The 19,207-nt window shown below is 32.8% G+C and overlaps 8 protein-coding genes across 8 annotated transcripts; 5 read left to right on the top strand and 3 right to left on the bottom strand.

Moving 5' to 3' along the window:
• Positions 1 to 56: 56 nt before the first annotated feature.
• FG386_000229 (Swi/SNf2 RAD26) lies at positions 57 to 3,359 on the bottom strand (the record flags this gene model as incomplete). The annotated part of the gene is made up of 1 exon (XM_067339540.1): positions 57 to 3,359. The coding sequence occupies one exon, from the start codon at positions 3,357 to 3,359 to the stop codon at positions 57 to 59; it is 3,303 nt and encodes a 1,100-aa protein (XP_067198338.1).
• Positions 3,360 to 4,237: 878 nt separating this feature from the next.
• FG386_000228 (uncharacterized protein) lies at positions 4,238 to 6,364 on the top strand (the record flags this gene model as incomplete). Its single annotated transcript, XM_067339539.1, has 1 exon — positions 4,238 to 6,364. One exon carries the CDS (start codon positions 4,238 to 4,240, stop codon positions 6,362 to 6,364), a length of 2,127 nt encoding a protein of 708 aa, XP_067198337.1.
• Positions 6,365 to 6,366: 2 nt separating this feature from the next.
• Positions 6,367 to 7,965, bottom strand: FG386_000227 (uncharacterized protein; the record flags this gene model as incomplete). Its single annotated transcript, XM_067339538.1, has 1 exon — positions 6,367 to 7,965. The coding sequence occupies one exon, from the start codon at positions 7,963 to 7,965 to the stop codon at positions 6,367 to 6,369; it is 1,599 nt and encodes a 532-aa protein (XP_067198336.1).
• Positions 7,966 to 8,784: 819 nt separating this feature from the next.
• On the top strand, positions 8,785 to 9,348 carry FG386_000226 (uncharacterized protein; the record flags this gene model as incomplete). Its single annotated transcript, XM_067339537.1, has 1 exon — positions 8,785 to 9,348. The coding sequence occupies one exon, from the start codon at positions 8,785 to 8,787 to the stop codon at positions 9,346 to 9,348; it is 564 nt and encodes a 187-aa protein (XP_067198335.1).
• An 89-nt stretch (positions 9,349 to 9,437) lies between these two features.
• FG386_000225 (uncharacterized protein) lies at positions 9,438 to 10,127 on the top strand (the record flags this gene model as incomplete). Its single annotated transcript, XM_067339536.1, has 1 exon — positions 9,438 to 10,127. One exon carries the CDS (start codon positions 9,438 to 9,440, stop codon positions 10,125 to 10,127), a length of 690 nt encoding a protein of 229 aa, XP_067198334.1.
• Positions 10,128 to 10,324: 197 nt separating this feature from the next.
• FG386_000224 (uncharacterized protein) lies at positions 10,325 to 10,621 on the bottom strand (the record flags this gene model as incomplete). Its single annotated transcript, XM_067339535.1, has 1 exon — positions 10,325 to 10,621. One exon carries the CDS (start codon positions 10,619 to 10,621, stop codon positions 10,325 to 10,327), a length of 297 nt encoding a protein of 98 aa, XP_067198333.1.
• A 273-nt stretch (positions 10,622 to 10,894) lies between these two features.
• Positions 10,895 to 14,050, top strand: FG386_000222 (uncharacterized protein; the record flags this gene model as incomplete). Its single annotated transcript, XM_067339533.1, has 1 exon — positions 10,895 to 14,050. The coding sequence occupies one exon, from the start codon at positions 10,895 to 10,897 to the stop codon at positions 14,048 to 14,050; it is 3,156 nt and encodes a 1,051-aa protein (XP_067198331.1).
• Positions 14,051 to 14,660: 610 nt separating this feature from the next.
• FG386_000221 (uncharacterized protein) lies at positions 14,661 to 19,148 on the top strand (the record flags this gene model as incomplete). The annotated part of the gene is made up of 1 exon (XM_067339532.1): positions 14,661 to 19,148. The coding sequence occupies one exon, from the start codon at positions 14,661 to 14,663 to the stop codon at positions 19,146 to 19,148; it is 4,488 nt and encodes a 1,495-aa protein (XP_067198330.1).
• Between the last annotated feature and the right edge of the window lie 59 nt (positions 19,149 to 19,207).

The raw sequence follows: 19,207 nt of genomic DNA, 5'->3' as shown, positions 1-19,207 counted from the left end.
GATTAATTTTTTTTTCGATTTCTACGTTATTTATTTGTCTTGAAACGTGAAACTAATTATAATAAAGATACATCTTTTTTTAAAACCCATATATTTTCATTTACAGAGTTTATATCGGACCTTATCAAAACGCATATTTTTTTTAATATTTTTTTAAACAATAATTGATTTGAGTCTGGAATTATTTCACCAAAGTTTTTTAGTATATTTTCTGTAGTAGTTCTAATACCTAGTCTCTCCCTTTTAATAAAGTATTCAACTAATTTTTTTCTTATGAATTCTTCGTCCCAGTTAGCCTCAATTAGGTCATTACTTATACATTCTTTCCTTTGACCAGAAAGGAAATCATAGTTTGAAACAATTTGAGATTCTTGATTTTGAGTAGAAGATAATGCCATTTTCTGACGCTTCAAGTTTTTTAATATAAATGAACTTGGAGCACCAGCCTGCCCTGATTTTCCTGTCCATGTTGGAATACCATAATTATAATTACCTATTTCAATTTTTGACTGATTAATCATTTCCAATGATTGTTTTGCAAGATCTTCAGTAACTTCACAAATGTCATTCATTAAAGAAACTCCCTCCTTGCCATAATCCTCAATAAAAGAAGAACTACCAATGTCATTTGTAAGATAATTATCGTTTCCATTATCACCTAAAATATTCATAATAGCATTGTGTTCACTTTTGGCATCGCAAGTGATTTCTCCAAATAAATTCAGCTCATCATTAATGTACTCTTTCTTTTTATTAAGTTCGTACTCATGGTAAGTATAACTTTCTGTAATTGGTTTGTCAAAATAACTATAATATGTATTACCATCTTTTCTGAAATGCACTTTATTACCCCAAATACGTCTTATATTCTTTAAGTAACACGAGACCAATTTGTTATCTGAATTGTAATTACTTGGTTTTTTCGGTTTACTTATGAGATCACTTAAATTATTTAAATTAAGTTTTGCACTTGACTTTGGGTCCATTAAAATCTGTTTTGCAATAAATTCTTTGAATAACTGTCTTTGAAAAATTCTTTCCTCAATAGTGTCTTTTGTGATTAATCTATATACAATAACTTCTTTTTTTTGACCTATTCTCCAACATCTTTCTTTTGCTTGTATGTCGGTCATCGGATTCCACCAAGGATCGTACAGTATTACTCTATTTGCTCCAATAATATTAAGTCCAACACCACCTACTCTAGAAGTTAAAATAAATAAAAAAATAGAGTTATCTTGGTTAAATTTTTTTACAAGAGAAAAGCGAACATTTAGTGGCGTAGAACCGTCTAGATTTAGTAAATCCTCACCTAACTTTAAATTCATGTCTCTTTCAAGCATTCTTGATAATAACTTTAGAGTTCTTACACCCTGGGTAAATATAAGAACCCTATTTTGGCCATTGCTCCTCCATTGTTTTAATATTGATAACAATGCCTGATACTTTCCACTATCTCTACCATTTGCCTTTGAGAATAAATCAAGACTTTTGTTAATTGAATTTGACTGACATTCAATAGAATTCTGTACTTCTAGAACTTTCTCCTCGGAAATAAATTCATCTTCGCTCTCAAAATCAGACTCGTAATTTACATATTCATCCTCATCGTTATGTTTTCGTTTTTTACTCCTTTTCCTTTCAATTCCATCATTATTTTTTCTGATTAACTTCAATAGTTCAGGATGATTACATGTTTCTCTTAAAATATTCAATAATGCAAAGTATTTAGTAATACCATACATTTTATTTTTAACAAGTTGATTTGCCTGCAAAAGATCTAAACAACGACAGTAAACATCGTATTGTACTGAAGTCAAAGTACAAAATAAAACATGCTCAGCTTGGGAAGGTAGCTTAAGAATATCTTGTAATTCGTGTTTTCTTCTTCTTAATATACATGATTTAATTAACTCCTGTAATATTTTAGTACAGTTGAATGCTCTCATTTTTTGTGCTTTCATTGCATTTCTAAATTCAGCTTGTTTTATTGGAATGACAAATTGTTGTTCAAATATCGGAAGTGTCCCTAGACGACCTGGATAAACGAAATCTATTAAACTCCAAAGCTCCTTTAAATCATTCTGTATTGGCGAACCGGAAAGCAAAAGTCTGTTGCATGTTCCTATTGACTTAACCGCCAAGGTTATACCAGAATCAGGATTCCTAATTTTGTGTCCTTCATCTAAAATAACGTAGAACCAATCTATATTTTTAAATAAAGATAAATTCCTTCTCAAAGTTTCATAAGTTGTTATTACCAATATATCAGAGCTTACGTTTTCCTTGCTTTTCATTTTTTTAAGTTGCATCTCAATTGCATTCTCCCCCCTTCCGTGAAATAAAAAAACTCTAATAGGATAATACCATTTGTTGAAAACTTCAACCCAGTGTGAAATTAAAGTTGCTGGAAGTACTAATAAAAATCTTCTACCTATGGCTTCAGATAGTTCATCTTTAGAATCTAAATTTACCACGTATTCTTTATCATTATTTAATTTAATATCATTCGTAGAATGTCTTAAATCTGACTTTACTAATTTATCTATTAAAATGTCACCCCCCTCTCTTTTTAAAGTGTATGCAACATTTTTGGCCACGTCATTGCATGCATTTCTATTGCATGTAGTACAAATTGCGGCAACAAAAGCTGCAACAGTTATGGACTTTCCAAGACCCATCTCATCTGCTAATATTCCACCATGATTATTACAATATAGATCCCACATCCAAAGAACTCCTTCTTTTTGATGATGATACAAGGAATTCCAAATTTTTTTCCAAATGAATAGTTTATTTCTATTCTCCTCGTGAGTTATTAATATTGTTTTGTTTTCGGTTGTTTTATTTTTTTCGTTTTTCAATTTTATTCTGTTATTATAAATCTTTTCATCTGAGTCATCTTTAATTTCTAATCTTTCATTTGGGTTTAAATTTGTAACTTGATCATCATCTGAGCTAATAATTTCAATGACTTCCTGAATTTCTTCTTTAGTAATAACCGTTTCATTCGAGTTACTGCTCTCAGATAAATAAGAATTAATAATAGGCGATGGAGATGACCCAATTATTGACTTTTTTGAAGTCACACCTCTATTATTCTCTTCCCTTCTTTCTTTGTTTGACACCTTAGTGTTGTACTGAGTACTTACTTGCTCAAGAATAGTGTTGCTAACATCCTTTGCATCTACCAAGGATACACCCAAATTCCTGAGCTCTTCTGCCTCTTCCTTGTTAAAGTAGTTGTCTAATATATTTTGCTCTTCGTAGTATGAGACTATGTTATCACAAGAAACATTTTCGTCTCGCAAAGTATTGTCTGTGCTTGTACTTGAATGGTCCTCTTCTTCCTTTATCATCTTGTTGATTATACAATCAAAAACATATGTTCAAGATATGTATTATATAGTATATTTTATAAGAATGGAACTTCTTTGTCATAAATTAAATGTAGCCTCAAACTTGTATCTAGTTTAAACAATCTTCAATGATAATACACAAACTGTTATATTATTTAAATCATTTACTTGCTACTTAATTGTTCAAGGAAGCAAATAAAGCCATGTGAATTTATTGACTTGAAATTGGCATATGTAAATATATATTTTAAAAACACCAGAAAGAATGAATAAATAAAACCAGCATTAAAGAAAATTAAACCCACTTTCAATTTACTTATATATCTCGTCCAACATTTGCAATAAAAAGAAAATAAATAAAAACCAATATTCAAATATCGGGCTTGTTTAAGCTTGCAAGGAATATTCTATTTGACGTGGATTTAAAATTCACAAAAAAAAAACTCGTTTTTTAAACAAATATAAGCCTAAGACTTTCCTATTCACAGACCTATGTTTTGATTAGAACTTTCACGAGCTTATCCTGACAAAAACAAGCTTAAATATAATTAAATTAAAGTGCCTTATTTTGAACCACAAATAATTCAAGTACAAATTTTTATCTTTGACAAGATATTTAAAAAACTGCCACCCTCGGCGCCAAATTTTAGTTAGATCATTAAATGTTATTTTATGTAAACATAAAATTATTGCAAAGCTGTGAGTAACAGATAAAATTGAAGACCTTCATACATCAGAGTATGATAGAATTAATAATAGTTTTTTGTAATAGAAGGGAGAAGGCTAATTTACAACCTTTAAATAAGGTATAAGTCTTGTGTGTAAATAGATTAATTATTTATATATAGATTTGTTACTAATAATAACAAGTACTAGTAATGTCAGGAGACGGACAGAATAATGAGTTGGACATAACATTAGAGGCAGAATTAAAAAATCCACGTGTTATTGGCTGTTCAATTATCATCAAGGATAATAAACCAATTTACAATCACGTTTATACAAACAATGAGATTATAAATAATATACAGGTTTCGCCTTCATCACCAAAATCACCAAGTATTATCAGTTCAACTGGATTATTTAGTAAGCAATTAGATAAATATTCAAATTCCACTCTAAATACTAGCAAAATTGAACTAAATTGTGAAGTTAATTCTGAGACGGCTTTGGAAACCAAAAATAACCCTTCTTATTCAGAAAAGTTGGTTAAAAATGAAATTAAAGTTGAGGATTTAAAAAAAGTAAAAAAGGATTTTAGTATTTGGAGGTGTTTGTGTTGGCCAGATGTTGCAATAAGTCCCATTCATTCATCAGGGTATGGACAAATGAGACTATCAATATGTCTAAATAAAATAATATCACCCATATTTTCAGATAAAGTAGACTATATGGATAAAGACCTAGTTGGTTTAGATGAATTTGAACTTCTTCCATATATTCGTGTATATTACAATGATGAACTTCTGTTCCAATCTTGTGTTATAAATAAGAATATGTATATTATATTAGACATTGATGTACACCACCCTTTGAGTAACATTACGGTAGAAATATATGATTTTGATGATTCAGATCCCTCTTTAGTTGGAAACTTTGAGGATTGCATAACACAAATAACAATACCTGTAGGAGCACATTCAAACAGAAAACCATTAGAAACTCAGCTCGTGGTTGGGGTTGATGAGGAAACACGTTTACTGTTCATAAGAAAATCACATCAAAATAAGGTTAAAACAGACAATTTGGTGGCTCAAAAACTGTTGAGATTTCCTATTATTAATTTATATGAGAACAATATGGTTAAAACAAATAAAAGTATTGAAAAAGGCGTTAATAAATACAGTGAAAACAACATTATTGAATGCGAGGAAGCAGGAATTGAAGATGAGTTTAAAATACTGGGAACTGGTTTTGAAGATAATGAAAAACATGAGAAAAAATTTTCCAACACTCTCTCAAATGAGATTTACTATGAAATATCTAATAAAGTGGTTAAAAATGCTATAGAGCTTAGCAGAAGTGCGGAAAGCAGATACAAGGCAACAGGAAAACTCCAAAACCCTCATTGTACATTAGTAGTCCAAATATACTCTGAGATAAAATGGACAAGACTTTCGCTTATCCCAAGAGAGATTTTTGCTTTATATCTCCCGGAACCAAAACTTACAAAACCAAGATCATCAAACAGGAATTTAAGATTGGAAAACAGAATTAGAACTTTGGTTAATACAATCATAATCTTAAGGGAGCTGTTTTTATCTGACTGTTTTTCACCTATTAAGGATAAAATTTGGAAATTGCACAATTGGGAATCCTATACACTATCTTTTTTTGCATTTAGCATAATTTGGTACACATTATTTCACCCAGAGTACCTCTATTCTCTATTTTTTTCACTTTTACTTTATATTTTGGTAAAGAACTTTAATAAAAAGGACAAACTTGTTAAATTAGAAAGTTATATACTGGCGAGACTAAGACCTTCTCAATTAAATAATTCAGATACTAATCTAGATTTAGACTTAGATTTTGACTCTTTTAAATCTAGCACTAATTATTCGCAAAATTTAATTCAAGAAAACTGTACATTCGAAAATGAAGTACATACTGCAGATAGAGGAAACGATTTTGCAATCCTGGAAACGCTTTTGAGTTCCTCTGTGTTTTCCCCAAACTCACTTTATTACATTCAAAAGATTTCTGTTATAACAGAAGGGCTTACAAGATATACTGTTAGAATAATGAAGCTATTTTATTGGTATAACTTTCTTCAAAGTCTAATTTTAACTTCATTATCAATTGTTTTATTGGTTATTTCGTTGATATATACAAAATCATTTTGTAAAGTAATTCAATATATTTTTTTATTTTCATTATTGTTCTCATCTAGTTACTTTTTACCACCTATAAAAGGTTTATTCAGATTAGTTAGATCATACAGAAAATACAAGAAACTTAAAAAGAGAAATACTAATTCGAGTAATAGAAGCAAAAATAGTTAAGCTTAGTTTAATCTGTAATAATGAGATAAATTTGCAGATGGAAGTATTGTCTCTGAATTAGGATCACCACTATTATTATCACTTAAATTAGTTCCTTGATTTGTGTTTATATGCTGCTCGTTTTGAGCAGGTGGAGAAATTACTATAATTCTAAGAACAAGAAATAACATAACTTGGTGAATAAAATAAAGAACAATTACGAATGTAAATATTTGCTTTAAAAATGTTCCATAAATGTTTATGTTTGTTTCATTTTTCATCTCGCCTCCACTTATATTCAATAGGTATAGTTCTTGTAAATTTGTATTATAAGGTATTATTATTATAACCAGTATAAAAAATAAGAACTCAATGGATCTTAGAGATAAAAGAGAAAGTGATATTTTCACATTATGTTTAATTCTGCACTGAGAAGTTAATAAGAGAGGAATTGTTCCAAATATATTCACTAAAAATCCAATTATAAAGTTCGTCATAGGTGAGTTTTGAAATGTAAAGCACATTCCAAGAATAATAGTTTGAGTAGTAATCGTAATTAGTATATTCCACGGCCAATAAGGTACCTGAATAATTATATATGTTAAAAACAATTTTAATGTTGTATCTAAAAACTGATATGCTATTAATGTGATCATGTATAAACTCAATACAAAGAAACTGTTCTTTCTTTTAGAGTTTTTCTCCTCGTGTTCTTTTATTTGTGGTAATATTCTCAGAACAACAACCCTTCTTCCTTGAAACCATCTTCTATTTCTCGTAACTAATTCCAAATCGCCTCCAAGACCTCTCATTATAATCTCATCTACATCCCCAATCCCATTGTAGTCATTTATCAAATCCTCATCCCCATATTCCTCGTCCTCATCAGGCAATCTCATAAATTTGATACATTTTAATCCAGACGAATCTGAAATCACATGTCTAAGCCATCTTATTCTCAAGGGACTAACAATACCATTGAGTGTAACAATTTCTGTCTCCATATAATTATCATTATTCTCAATATCTCCAATTTCATTATATAAAGCCGTTTGATGTGATATACCTGAACTAAAACGATTTTGTTCTATTTCCTCACTGTCTCTAATTTGAAATCCGTTCTCATCACGAAAAAATGGTTTTCTTTTCATTTCATGACAATAGAATATGTCGATAAACACATCTATTAATGACAAATATGTGAGGTAACTCAACGTGATAACAAGACCAAATAGTGAGAATCTGTAAATAAGACTAAAGCTATGTTTCTTAATGTCACCGGGTCCATTCATTATTCTTCCTAAATTCTCTCCGGCTAAATCTGAAAATAAAAAACTTTCAAATTTCATCGTTACAACATCCAAGTGTAAGAGCACCATTGGAATTTGTTTTAAAATAGAGGATACTATTTTTTCTTCATCATACTCGCTTTTGTATTCCATAACATCAACATTTTTTAAATATCTTCTCAATACAAGGTTGTATCTCTCAATTTGTTTTTTCAATCCAACTCCAATGGTACCAAAATTAAAGTCTAGAAGAAAATAAATGCAACTTTTATATTTTTTTTCATATATGTTCACCAATAAATAATAAATTAAGTGTGAATAATTTATAGCCATGAAACATATCAATAAAGTATAACAGTTTCTAATTTAATTATATAATATTTCATTTAAATATAAATAATAAACAAATGACTAGTATGTTTATTAAACTTACAATTTATAGGAAAAAACCGTAAATATTATCTCAAAAATCATAAAAACTAATGTAAATATTAAATTTATTGTCTCTCTGTGATAAAAGGGAGTAAATTTTAGTCTTACAATTAACATGTTATTCAAACATGAGTTTTCTTCATTTTATTATAATAAATCGCACTCCAGTTATGAACTATTTAAGTTAAACTTACTTTAAAAGGATCAAGAAATTTCTTCTTCTCGAGATATCTGAGGAGTAACAAGCTACCGTATAACCCATTCTTTATAAAATAAATTTAATATAGATTCAATTCTAATATATAAAACTTGAGTTTTTTATTCAATGTTTTGTATCTTTTTTTCACTCTTACTTCACATAACCCTCAATTAAACTATTTATATATAAATAAAAACTAAAAGAGTAAACTTGAGTTGACTAAATAATTATATTTTATTCAAAAATAGAATGTTCACACTTTCATTTGATCAAATTTAGTTATTGTTTAAATTCTTTAATGTCACGAGTTTGATTATTCGCACAGAACTATCTCTCATACACCGTTTAAGAGCAGTTTTAAATTGACCTCTCGCTTACTTCCCATTCGTTATAATACGTCTATTGTTGCTAAGCTACTTTCTCACTCCTAATGCATTTAATAAAGCACAATTAGTGTTATTGCATATTTCCCGCCAACACAAGTTAAGAATTAAAAAAGAAAAAAGTACCGAGTGACTAGAATGAATAATGACATGAATTTAATAAAATTTGTGAACACAAAGATTGTTCGTAGTTTCCTAAGGTATGGAAGGCTACAAAGAAGCTATTTTGGAACGAATTTCAGGACCATGGAATATGGACTAATTTCAAGTTTAAGAAGATATTCTTTAGGGAAGGGCGTTTCAATGCAAAAATTAAGAAGCATATCTACTCACTCAGATTTGTCTATTTTTTCATTAAAATCTGAAAAGTTGTTTACAGATATTGGAGAAAAGCTCGAGGGCCTTTGCGATAAAGGTCTCATACAAGATGTTGACTTCAACGACGAGTTCATAAACATTGTATTTGAGCACAAAAAAGGCAAATATTTTGAAGAGGGTGGAAAAAATATTGGAACGATAGTTATTTCAAGGCAGAGTTCAACTAAGCAAATTTGGTACTCTTCTCCCTTCAGAAAGCCAGATTATTTTGAATTTAGCAACGGCTGGAGATCTGAAAGAACAAAAAAGACCCTTTATGAAACGCTCAAAGAGGATATTCTACTTTTAAGTGGGTTCAGCATTGACTTTTCTGTCGATATATAACTAATGCGTTTTTACCCACTAAAACAAAGGGCGCCAATGTCAAGAAAATTGTACTCGGTATTCTGGTAAGAACTAGTCAAAAATAGAACATGAGTCACTGCGTAGAATATAAATCGGAGTTGGTGAACAGGAGTTATTGGGAGGAATTTTATGAGAATGAATTAGGATCATATAAGGACGTGGGATACAGAGGGGAGGAGTGGTTTGAAGAATACATAGATTCAATTGTTGACTGGATAGATGAGATACTTTTGGAATATCCAACTAAAAAGAGGATTTTAGATGTAGGGTGTGGCAACGGTATGTTTCTTATTTCAATTTTCAAGAGCATGGACAACTTTGAGAGCGGAGTTGGTATAGATTACGTGCCTTCTGCAATAGAATTAGCAAAAAAAATAGTCGAGGAGGAGAGTTTATCAGAACAAATATCACTTTTTTCAATAGATTTGGTTTCAGGAAAAGACGTTTTGGACGAAAATGCTATTGTTCAAGTGGACCTAGGGAAATTTGAAGTTATTGTTGATAAAGGGACATATGACGTATTTGTGATGAAAAACGAGGTAAATATATACAAGGAGAGTATTGTTAGATATCTAAAAAAAGGAAGTATTTTATTTATAACTTCATGCAATTCGACTCCATATGAACTAACTGATTCATTTGATGATCACGTTAACTTCGTGAAGATTTCAGACTTGCCACATAAATCTTATAGTTACAACGGAACACAAGGCCAGGTTCTGGCATCCGTCGCATTTAAATGTATTAAAGAAGACTAATTAATTGGTTTTCACCTTTGTTTGAAACAGCCTTGATATAGCTTTGTCAATTTGGTCGAAAAAAAATAATGTATCTAACTTCAAAGTCTTATATTGGGTTTTTATCATCTGCAAAAACTGCACTTTAGCATGTTCTTTGGGAGATTTCAAATGCATACAAAGTTGCACATATTGAACTGCACAACAAAGAGCTTAATTTAATTGACTAAACATACCTTAATTTCTGTTATTATATCCAAGACATCCCTTATTTTTTTTCTATTCTTAACTGTTTCTTCACCCCTGCTTATGATGTCGTTGTAGTCCGAGATATTCTTCAATAATAGCAATGTGTTTGCCATGCTGTCAAATTCAAATGAGTTGATTATTGCCTCCTCGTCCTCTAAATGTCTTGTTTCTTCTCTTTTGAAATTTATATTGTTGTCCTCGCACAATTTTCTAAGGTACCTTATTTCCCCGCACAGCTCCCTAACAAGATCTAACTTGCCCGACATGTAGCAGCTCTTCCTAACGACTCAAGATGTTAAAAATCAAAATGACATAGAATAAGCTCCAGATATTGCAGCGTGTTCCAATTTAGAAGGAATTTAAATAAAATTTACGATTATTTATAACTTTAATTCAAACAACTTCACCCGTTATTTTTATATAAATATTACAAGGCTGTGGCGCATATTTTGTGGCGCTCAGGTGCAATATTGGACCGAATAAAATGTCAAGCATCTAAAGAGTAACTGGGGATAGGGTGGAGAATAAATTCAAACATAATGTTAGGAGTTAAAAGACGAGGAGAGACGGAGGAAGAGCAAAATGTGACTCCGAGAAAACAAAGATTATTGCACAAGGAAACGGAGAGCAATGTTTTTGACGTTTGGAATGCAGAAATATCGCAAATAACTGATAGATCACAGATAGAACTTTCAAATAGAGTGGATAAAATATATAACGGTATAGGAAAGGAACTTGAATCTAATATGTTCGAGTGTTTTGCGGGAGAGAATGATTTTTTTTTGGGTTTATTAAGAAGCTGTGACGTAAAAAAAAATATAGAAAGTATAATAAAATACTTGGAGGAATATCGTGATCATGAAAAACTGAATAAAACCGAACCAATATACAGCGAAGAGATTTTTAGCAAGTTAAAAAAGCATTTAAGAAATGTTTACATAAGGCTAATGGATCAAAAGATTATTAAGGACAACAAATTTGTAATTAAGGATTGGAGCTGTTTACTGCCGATATTGCTTTCAAGTTCAATTTCTGATATGGAACTAAGTGTTATATTAGAAAATATTCCGACGGTAGTAATGTTCTTGATTAAGTCTTTAAGGAAGTTTCAGTTTAACACTGGTAAACCCATTTTTGAGGATTCTTTGGAATCAATAAACGTTTACAAGAGGGTGTTGAATGAATATAGAACAATGAGCGACTTATACTCAAGAATAAACACAATGAATGTGGATTGCATTGTAAAAAAGATTCAGGATCCTTTTACATTGTACATAAAGAATGTTCTGGACAAAATACCAGAAACAAAGGTACCATATTCATTTGTTCCACCTAAATATGAAGAACAAGTAAGTGGAATAATGACAAGCAAATTTAAGCTAGATTCAGGTTTATTGAATACCTCTTCCGCATTATTTATGTTGTATGGCAATAATATTTCATCACTTGGTGTATTTGGAAGCAGTTTTTTGGAAAAAAAAGCGAACCTAGACAACCTTTGGCAGCTTGGACTGTTTAGAAATCAATCAAAAGTTCTTATAATGTCCAAAAACAGAAAGAAAGATTTGTTTAATGACAATTTTGAAATGAACAAATTTGATAAATTTATAGGGAGTTTGGGGTACGGAGTCAGTTCATTTGATCCACTTTCATCTATGAATCCGAGACCAGAGATAAGCAAGATGGAGGCAAATAATGCTCTAAGATATTACATAAGCAAGAAGGTGCATAAAAGATGTTTGAAGGAGTTGGGTCAGTACTCAAAGTCTAAATTGAACTTATTCAAGATACCACTTTTGAATAGTGGAAATGAGGATGAGATTCAGAGTAACCGAATACTTGAATCTAAGGATTTTTCAGAATTTCCTTCAGTTCCGAACAAAGAGCTCAAACGAGATAAGTTTGATGCAGATAACAAAAAATCACGAAAAAAAAATTCGTTAGACGTTTCTCCTTTGGGTTATTTGTCCTCAATAAAACTCAAGGATCAAAGTAAAAGAGAATTAGAACTGGTAGTATTGGATATGAAGGAAATTTCAAATAGAAGCCGGCATTTAAGTTCAATAAGATTTGAGGAATACGGATTATTTTGGAACAATAAACTTCAAAAATATAATGATGATTCAGTTACAAATTTCAAACTAATACCACTAAGAAGTTGTACTGCCTCTATTAATCACTCTACAAAGTTTAAATCTCATTTATACTTCTCAAGATTTTTATTGGAAGAGGTAGTTAATTCCAATTGGAGAAAAAAGATTATAACCAAGAATAAGAAGTACTACAAGCTTTCATCGCTTGTTAATGGTGGTTTTTTGTCAAAAGCACAAAAAGAGTCCGTAAACAAGATAACAAAAATAATAGCAAATAACGATTTGTGGGAAAACTATTCAGACATTGTTCCAAAAATGCTAACAAGGTCAGAAAAGAATGTGAATGATAACGAACTTCAAGAATGGGAGGACTGCAATGAGGAAGATAAATTCGACTGTGAGATAAATAGAATATCAAAATTACCAAATAAAGGTTTGAAGTCGTTGGAGTTTTATGGAAAATACCTCAAGTTGAGTAACAATAACTATAGATTGATATCAAAAAGATGTAAAAGAATGTTGGCTAAATACATTTTTAAACAATATCCGAGATTTTTGACACAATATTATAAGATGAGGAAAGATTGGAGGGACCACAGCAGTGCAGAAACATCAAAAAGGAACAAAAATAATCCAAATAACTCATCAAGATTGCAGCTTGACATTATAGGTTACTCAGGTAACAGAAATGTGAAGGCTCAGTTGCATAATTTTGAAAACTTGAACATCAAACATAATCCTGAAAATATAGGCTACAAAGACGCAACGGACCCGCAGACCAAGCACTTGATTAAAATGGAGAAACATGAAATTAAGGAAACAATCACGGTGTTGCCTGTATTTGACAGTGATTCTCCCTTGAACACGGTATTTAGGTTTGTAGACTTTGCCCCCGAGAGTGTAGATAAGAGCATTGATATAGAATGGAATAAAGAGTTTTCCTTTAGAGAAAATCAGTACTTGAATTCATTTCCAAAGTTACTTATTGAAAGCTTAAACAGCAACTCTGTTTTAAGCTCTTCATACAAGTCGTTCTTTCTTAAAGTAATAGTTTTGATAAACTGGTTAATTTATCTCTTGAACAACACGAATAAATCGTTTGGGGGTTCTAAAGGCATTCAGAAATGTTTGGATTCTCACTTTGTAAGGGGAAAAAATGACCAAAACAAAAATATAAGGAAACTTAGAGAGATTCCCACTGAAGTATGCAACTGGATATTAAATACATTTATGTCTAAATACCAAAATTATGATCTTCAAATCAGGTATGGATTCTCTTCAGCAGGGGAAAAAAAACTTTTTGCGACTATTTTATGGCTGTCAAACTACGTTTTGTCACATACCAATAATTTGAATTCCAGCGAGTATAAAGTTTTTAAAATACCTGAGTATTTACCTTCAGGCGATGCAAAACCAACAGTTGACTTCTCAATATTGTTAAACGAGGATTTGCATGACAAATTTAGTAAAAAATTTAACACATTGGCCTTTGCGATTGGATTCAGATCTGTAAATCCTCTTCCAAAGAACTTTAGGGCAAGAAACCACTCAATACCACCAAATGTGACGTCGGTGGTTCTGAGCAGTCATCCCAAGGCCTGATCAAAAAACAATAATACCAGGTGCTTTTACTTAAACAAAAATAAAGATCTAACTCCAAGAACGAACAATCACTTTTTAGTAATCTTAGTGTTTTTAAATGTTTTTTGATTCTACTGTTATGTCAAAATAAACACACTTGTGTGAATTCTTTTGTACGCATAAACGCGTTGAGCTTAGTTCATAGAGGGAGAGAGAAATTCAGGCACTTTCCAGAGTCACACAACTAGTTTGAGTCATAATTTAACACGCCTATTGATTCACCATAGACCAATTTTATATGTCGTTTATATTTGAATTATAATATGAAGGTAAATTTTAAAATAGTGTGGTCGTGACTAAGCGTATTTGTTTTATCATTGTATTTAATTTAGGTTAATTTACTTAAATAACAACAAACTAATTAGGTAAACCAATTATAATTGCATTACTTTTCACTAGTGTTATTATGTAAATATAGCTATATTTATATTGGCACTTGGGGTACCCGCACAGAAGCGCGCCTGACAAAATATAATATTCAGGAGAGATCATTCTAAAATAAATTAAGGGCCATTAAAGTGAAATAATAAAACTAAAGGGCGACTATGGAATAGGATTGGGAAAAACAAAAATGAGTGCGACTTTAGGGTCCATACTATTCCCTGGTCGCCAGAAGACCGTTGTGGATAACAGGAAGGGAGCGCATAACAAAAGAAGAAAACAGGTAAGTTCTTTAAAGAACCAGGAGCAAACGGCCAAGCAATTCACAACGCGGCTTCTTTTGGATGATGAAACAATAACCCCAAATGATTTTTTAACGCCGTTTCCAACTGATGATATAAGAAATACGGAACAATTTTGGGAGTATATGGAACGTGTGTTTTATCCTATAGATAAGAGATGGGTCGATATTTTTGACCTTACACCTCGTCCAAGAAACATTGTTCCAGATGAGAAGTGCATTGGACTTCATTTTTCTTATAGGTGGGCTTTGGTTGATTTGTTTGATGTGGATGAATTGTTTAAATTAATAGGCAATAAGGATAAGATCTTTAAGAGTCAAAATAGCAATGCACAGAGCCAAGTAACCACACGCAGAAGAGTGTCATCGGTTTCTGATAAAGGTGTTGATAATGATAAACAGGATAAAAACAAAAAGGACAAGGATGTTTCAAACTTGACAAATAGACCCGATAACGAGGATGACCGGACATTATTGCTTGAATCTAAGGTTATTGACTACCTAAAGTATCTTGATCTGCCATTGCTTGAATTAATAGGTGTAAATCAGACAGGAGATATTGCTGAGAGCATTAAAAAGGGTCCTTATAATCCCTACTTTGAGGAGTGGAAATACTTGTACCAAAGACTGTGTTTTATAGAGAAAGAAATAGATTCAATGATTAAAAGACTAACAAGGACTATTTCGGATAATATCAAGAAGGATAATTCAAGAAAACTATTGCAAAGACATCAGAAAAAGAGGTGTAAGGAGTTTCTTGTTCGTTCTTTGCATTTTCACAGCATGAGACAGTTTATGGATTCCCTGGAAGAGGTTCTATATTTTGACTCTGACAGCAACTCGTATTTGACTACATGGGATGATGGTGAAGCTGTGAGGGCTGCGTGGATAACTCAGGACCAGCTTCTTCAACTTCTTCTTTTCAGGCAAAACACAACAGAGAGCAAATATTCAGTTTCAATTCCAAACGAATATATACCATATGCAAAATCCCTTAAAACTCCACTTTTAAACTACTTAATCAGTTCTGGACTTCAATTTGTTTCTGTAAACTCTGAAGAATCTAAAAATATTGGTAAGTACTATTCCGGGATGCTTTTTGACGAGGATGAGAACAGCAAAATTGTTATTCCTGAAAAGGGATGCATCAAACTCACGAGGCATCCGCTATGCCACTATTGCAGAAGAAGTTGTCCAAAGTTAAGCTACTCGAGGTGTCCCTCGAAGTTAAAGCCTTTCAACATTGGTTTTTTAACCGCATCTGGAAACTCCAACAACAACAACAGTTGTTGTTCAGTGGTAAATTCAAACAGTTTCGCTCATAATAAGCCCCAAACACACAACAATACGCAACAAACTCCACTAATTTCTGGGAATAATTATTCAACTTCTTCCTCATCAAGTACCTTGAATGTATATTTTTCAAGATCACTCGTTCCCTGGAAGGTATCTAGAGTGGTTCAAGACAACCGAGAGAGCATTAATCACTCATCCCCATGGAATTCTTCGCCACAGACTTTTTCAAATCAGAGTCTCCACCACACCTTGACCTTGAACTGCTCCCAAGTATGCAACATTTGCTCTGATTTTGAGAGAATCAATTCAGAAATCTCTTTTGAGGAGGAAGTGATTATCAGTAGGGCCTACTCTCCAAACAATTGTTGGAGGATGTACTGCTCTGAGTGTATTATGCACAATTTTTCATCGGTTATAAAACAAAAGCACTCAAACGGCGTTGTATTGAGATACTACTGTCCTTTCTGCAGTGGATCCTGTAATTGCGAGAGGTGTCTTAGAAATCAACAGATCAGAAAGATTAAAAACTACCTCAAGTCGAGATTTTCTGGCTTTGTATTTCAATGTTCCATTTCAAGTTTGCTCGTGAAAAGGGAGATTACATGGTGTGACTTTATTTTGAAGTTTGGTTGCAATCTAATTGCAGAGAACGTCACTGATCCAAAGTGCGACAACAAGGATACAGCTGATTCCGGAGACACTAAGTATGGGAGTCATAATATCTCTCCCATAAATGAGCACGGCGAGATCAATGAGAGCCTAATTACGATCAAAAACATTGCTAATGTCTCTTATATAAACAACTACTCCATTAGAATGTCTGTTTCTGAAAACACACACCTTGGTTTTATTTGGTTGCAAGCAAACAACATTCCCTTCCAAAAACCACCCACAAATTCTCCGACGGGAGGGGACCAAAAACCAAAGGCGGATCCGGGAGGACTTGCCTCTCATTCTTTTGTATCTACTAGTGGTGGCTCTGAGATGAGTAAGAACGTCACAAAAAACAAGTTGAGGAGATCTTCTCTTACAGGCGTTAAAAAGATCAAGAGGACATCCATTGGTCAAGCTAATGCTGCAGCTTCCCACGGATACAATATTGGCGAATTCAGTGGATCTAAAATCAAAGTCAATGTACAATCTCTAAGTTCGCACGGAATTCCCCATGTTAATCAAACAAGCACCTCTGGTTACACTTACAGAAGCGCAAGTTCAGGTGCTTTTAATGCAGCTCACACAAACAACAGACATGGTACGCAAAACATTCCCCCTTCAGTGCATATACCTAGGGAGGTTCTGGCGGAACCAACTCATGCGAGTGGAACATCTGTGCTTTGGAGTCTAAGATCGATCCTAAACAACAATGTAAATAGATACCATAAAGAATGCTCAAGCAATTTGGAAAAGTGGAAGGAGGTTCAGGAGCTTTACAAGAAGAAGAGGAGCGATTTGGAGGAATACTTCGAGGAGTTGAATTCAAAATTGCGGGCAATGGACGACTGGATTCGCTCAATTTCGTTCACTGAGACCAACAAAAGGTATATAATGAGGAAATTGCCCTTACTTTGTTGGGCCGCTGGAATTCCTTCAGTTAAGCCTTTTAATTTTGACGACTATCCGCAACTTATACCGAGCGACAATTTAATTAATTTAATTCACATATTTAAAACATTTGTTGAAAATGGGATTCTTTCTGAAGATCTTCCTAAACACCCCGTATTTGGAGAAGATTCAACTGTAGAAATGAGCGACGGTCATTTTAACCAAGACGGCTCTTCAAGTGTACCTCAAAAGACTATCCTTTCAGAATCTACCGGCGGTAATTCCCCAAAGAGATTGTTTTCTGCTTCCCTAAATACTCCAACATCTGTTATGGAGTACGTTTTTAAAACTGTTCCCGAAGTGCAAAACGTTGTAGTCAACTTGGTTAGTAACACCTCTAAAGATGAATGTGGCAAAACTCAAAAGTCTCAAAGAAATACTAAAAAGGACAAAAGCTTAGTAAATATGGGTGGAAGCAGTTGCATTAAAATGATGAATCCGACACTAGGAGCGGATCAGACACAATTGAAGTCACAATTGCAGTTACCACAACAATTGCAACTACCCATAGTCCAAGGTCCTAATACAATGGCCAATTTAGACGGATCATTGGGGTCATCAAACCCAAATAACTTTGCTTCTGAGAACTTTAATGGTGGAAACGAATTTGATTTGTCCTCGGAAGGTCCTAATAGAATTGGAAGTGGACTGTCTTCTCATCTAATTGAATCTAATTTGAAGGTATCTTTGCTTGGAGACAACAATTACAGCTCGGTAAATGCAATTATTGCAAACAAGGAAAGTTCCAAGATCCATATTTCTGGACAAACGCCAAACGGCGGAACCTCTGGAGGAGTCGGCGTTGTTGGAGGGGCTCTTGGATTTGGAGGAGTGATTTCTGAGCAGCTCGTTGCCAAAAGCCCCTCTATGGGGGACTCTTCATCAACATTCTTAGTGAGGTCCAAAAACACTGGAGTAGACTGCATAAGTCCAGTCGGTAAACAAATTTCAATCTCAAGTAACTCTTTTCAAATCAGTGATAAAGGGGAGTCAATACATAAAGTTTCCAGTTTAAACGGGAGTGCAGGAGTGATTGGAATTCGTGAACAAAAACCAGCTTTTCCTGAGATTTGCATTTCTCAAGACTACGAGCACGTAAGTGCGGACTCTCCAGTAAACACAAGGGAGTTTCAAAAAGGGGACGAAAGGAAATCGCCTTGTCCAGCCAACTCCGGATTTGAAACTACATCTAAAGATGGCAGTATTCAAGAAGGTAGTGCCGAATTAGGAATGGATTCTGGGTTAAAAATGGGTTCAAGTGCCAAAGCTCAATTTAAAGGACTTGAAACGGAACAAAACGTGGGAGTGGACGCCTTTATTTTAGAAAAGAATACAGATCTTATTCTCAAAAGAAAGCGAGAGAAAGAAGGTGCGAGGAAGACGTTAAAGAGAAGTAATGCAGGTCTCGAGGGCCTGAAAAGTTTTGCTGTTGAGTCTGAGATTTACGAAAACGAAACAGAGGATTCCTCCAATTTATGATCTCAATTTTTACAGATAAAATTATAATTATATGAACGGAAATAACTTCTATCATTCTT

The sequence above is a fragment of the Cryptosporidium ryanae genome (genome assembly GCF_009792415.1).
Source record: "Cryptosporidium ryanae isolate 45019 chromosome Unknown contig_11, whole genome shotgun sequence".
Classification (NCBI taxonomy): domain Eukaryota; phylum Apicomplexa; class Conoidasida; order Eucoccidiorida; family Cryptosporidiidae; genus Cryptosporidium; species Cryptosporidium ryanae.
Note: the sequence above shows the minus strand (reverse complement) of the source record. Positions and strands in the feature narration are given on the sequence as shown.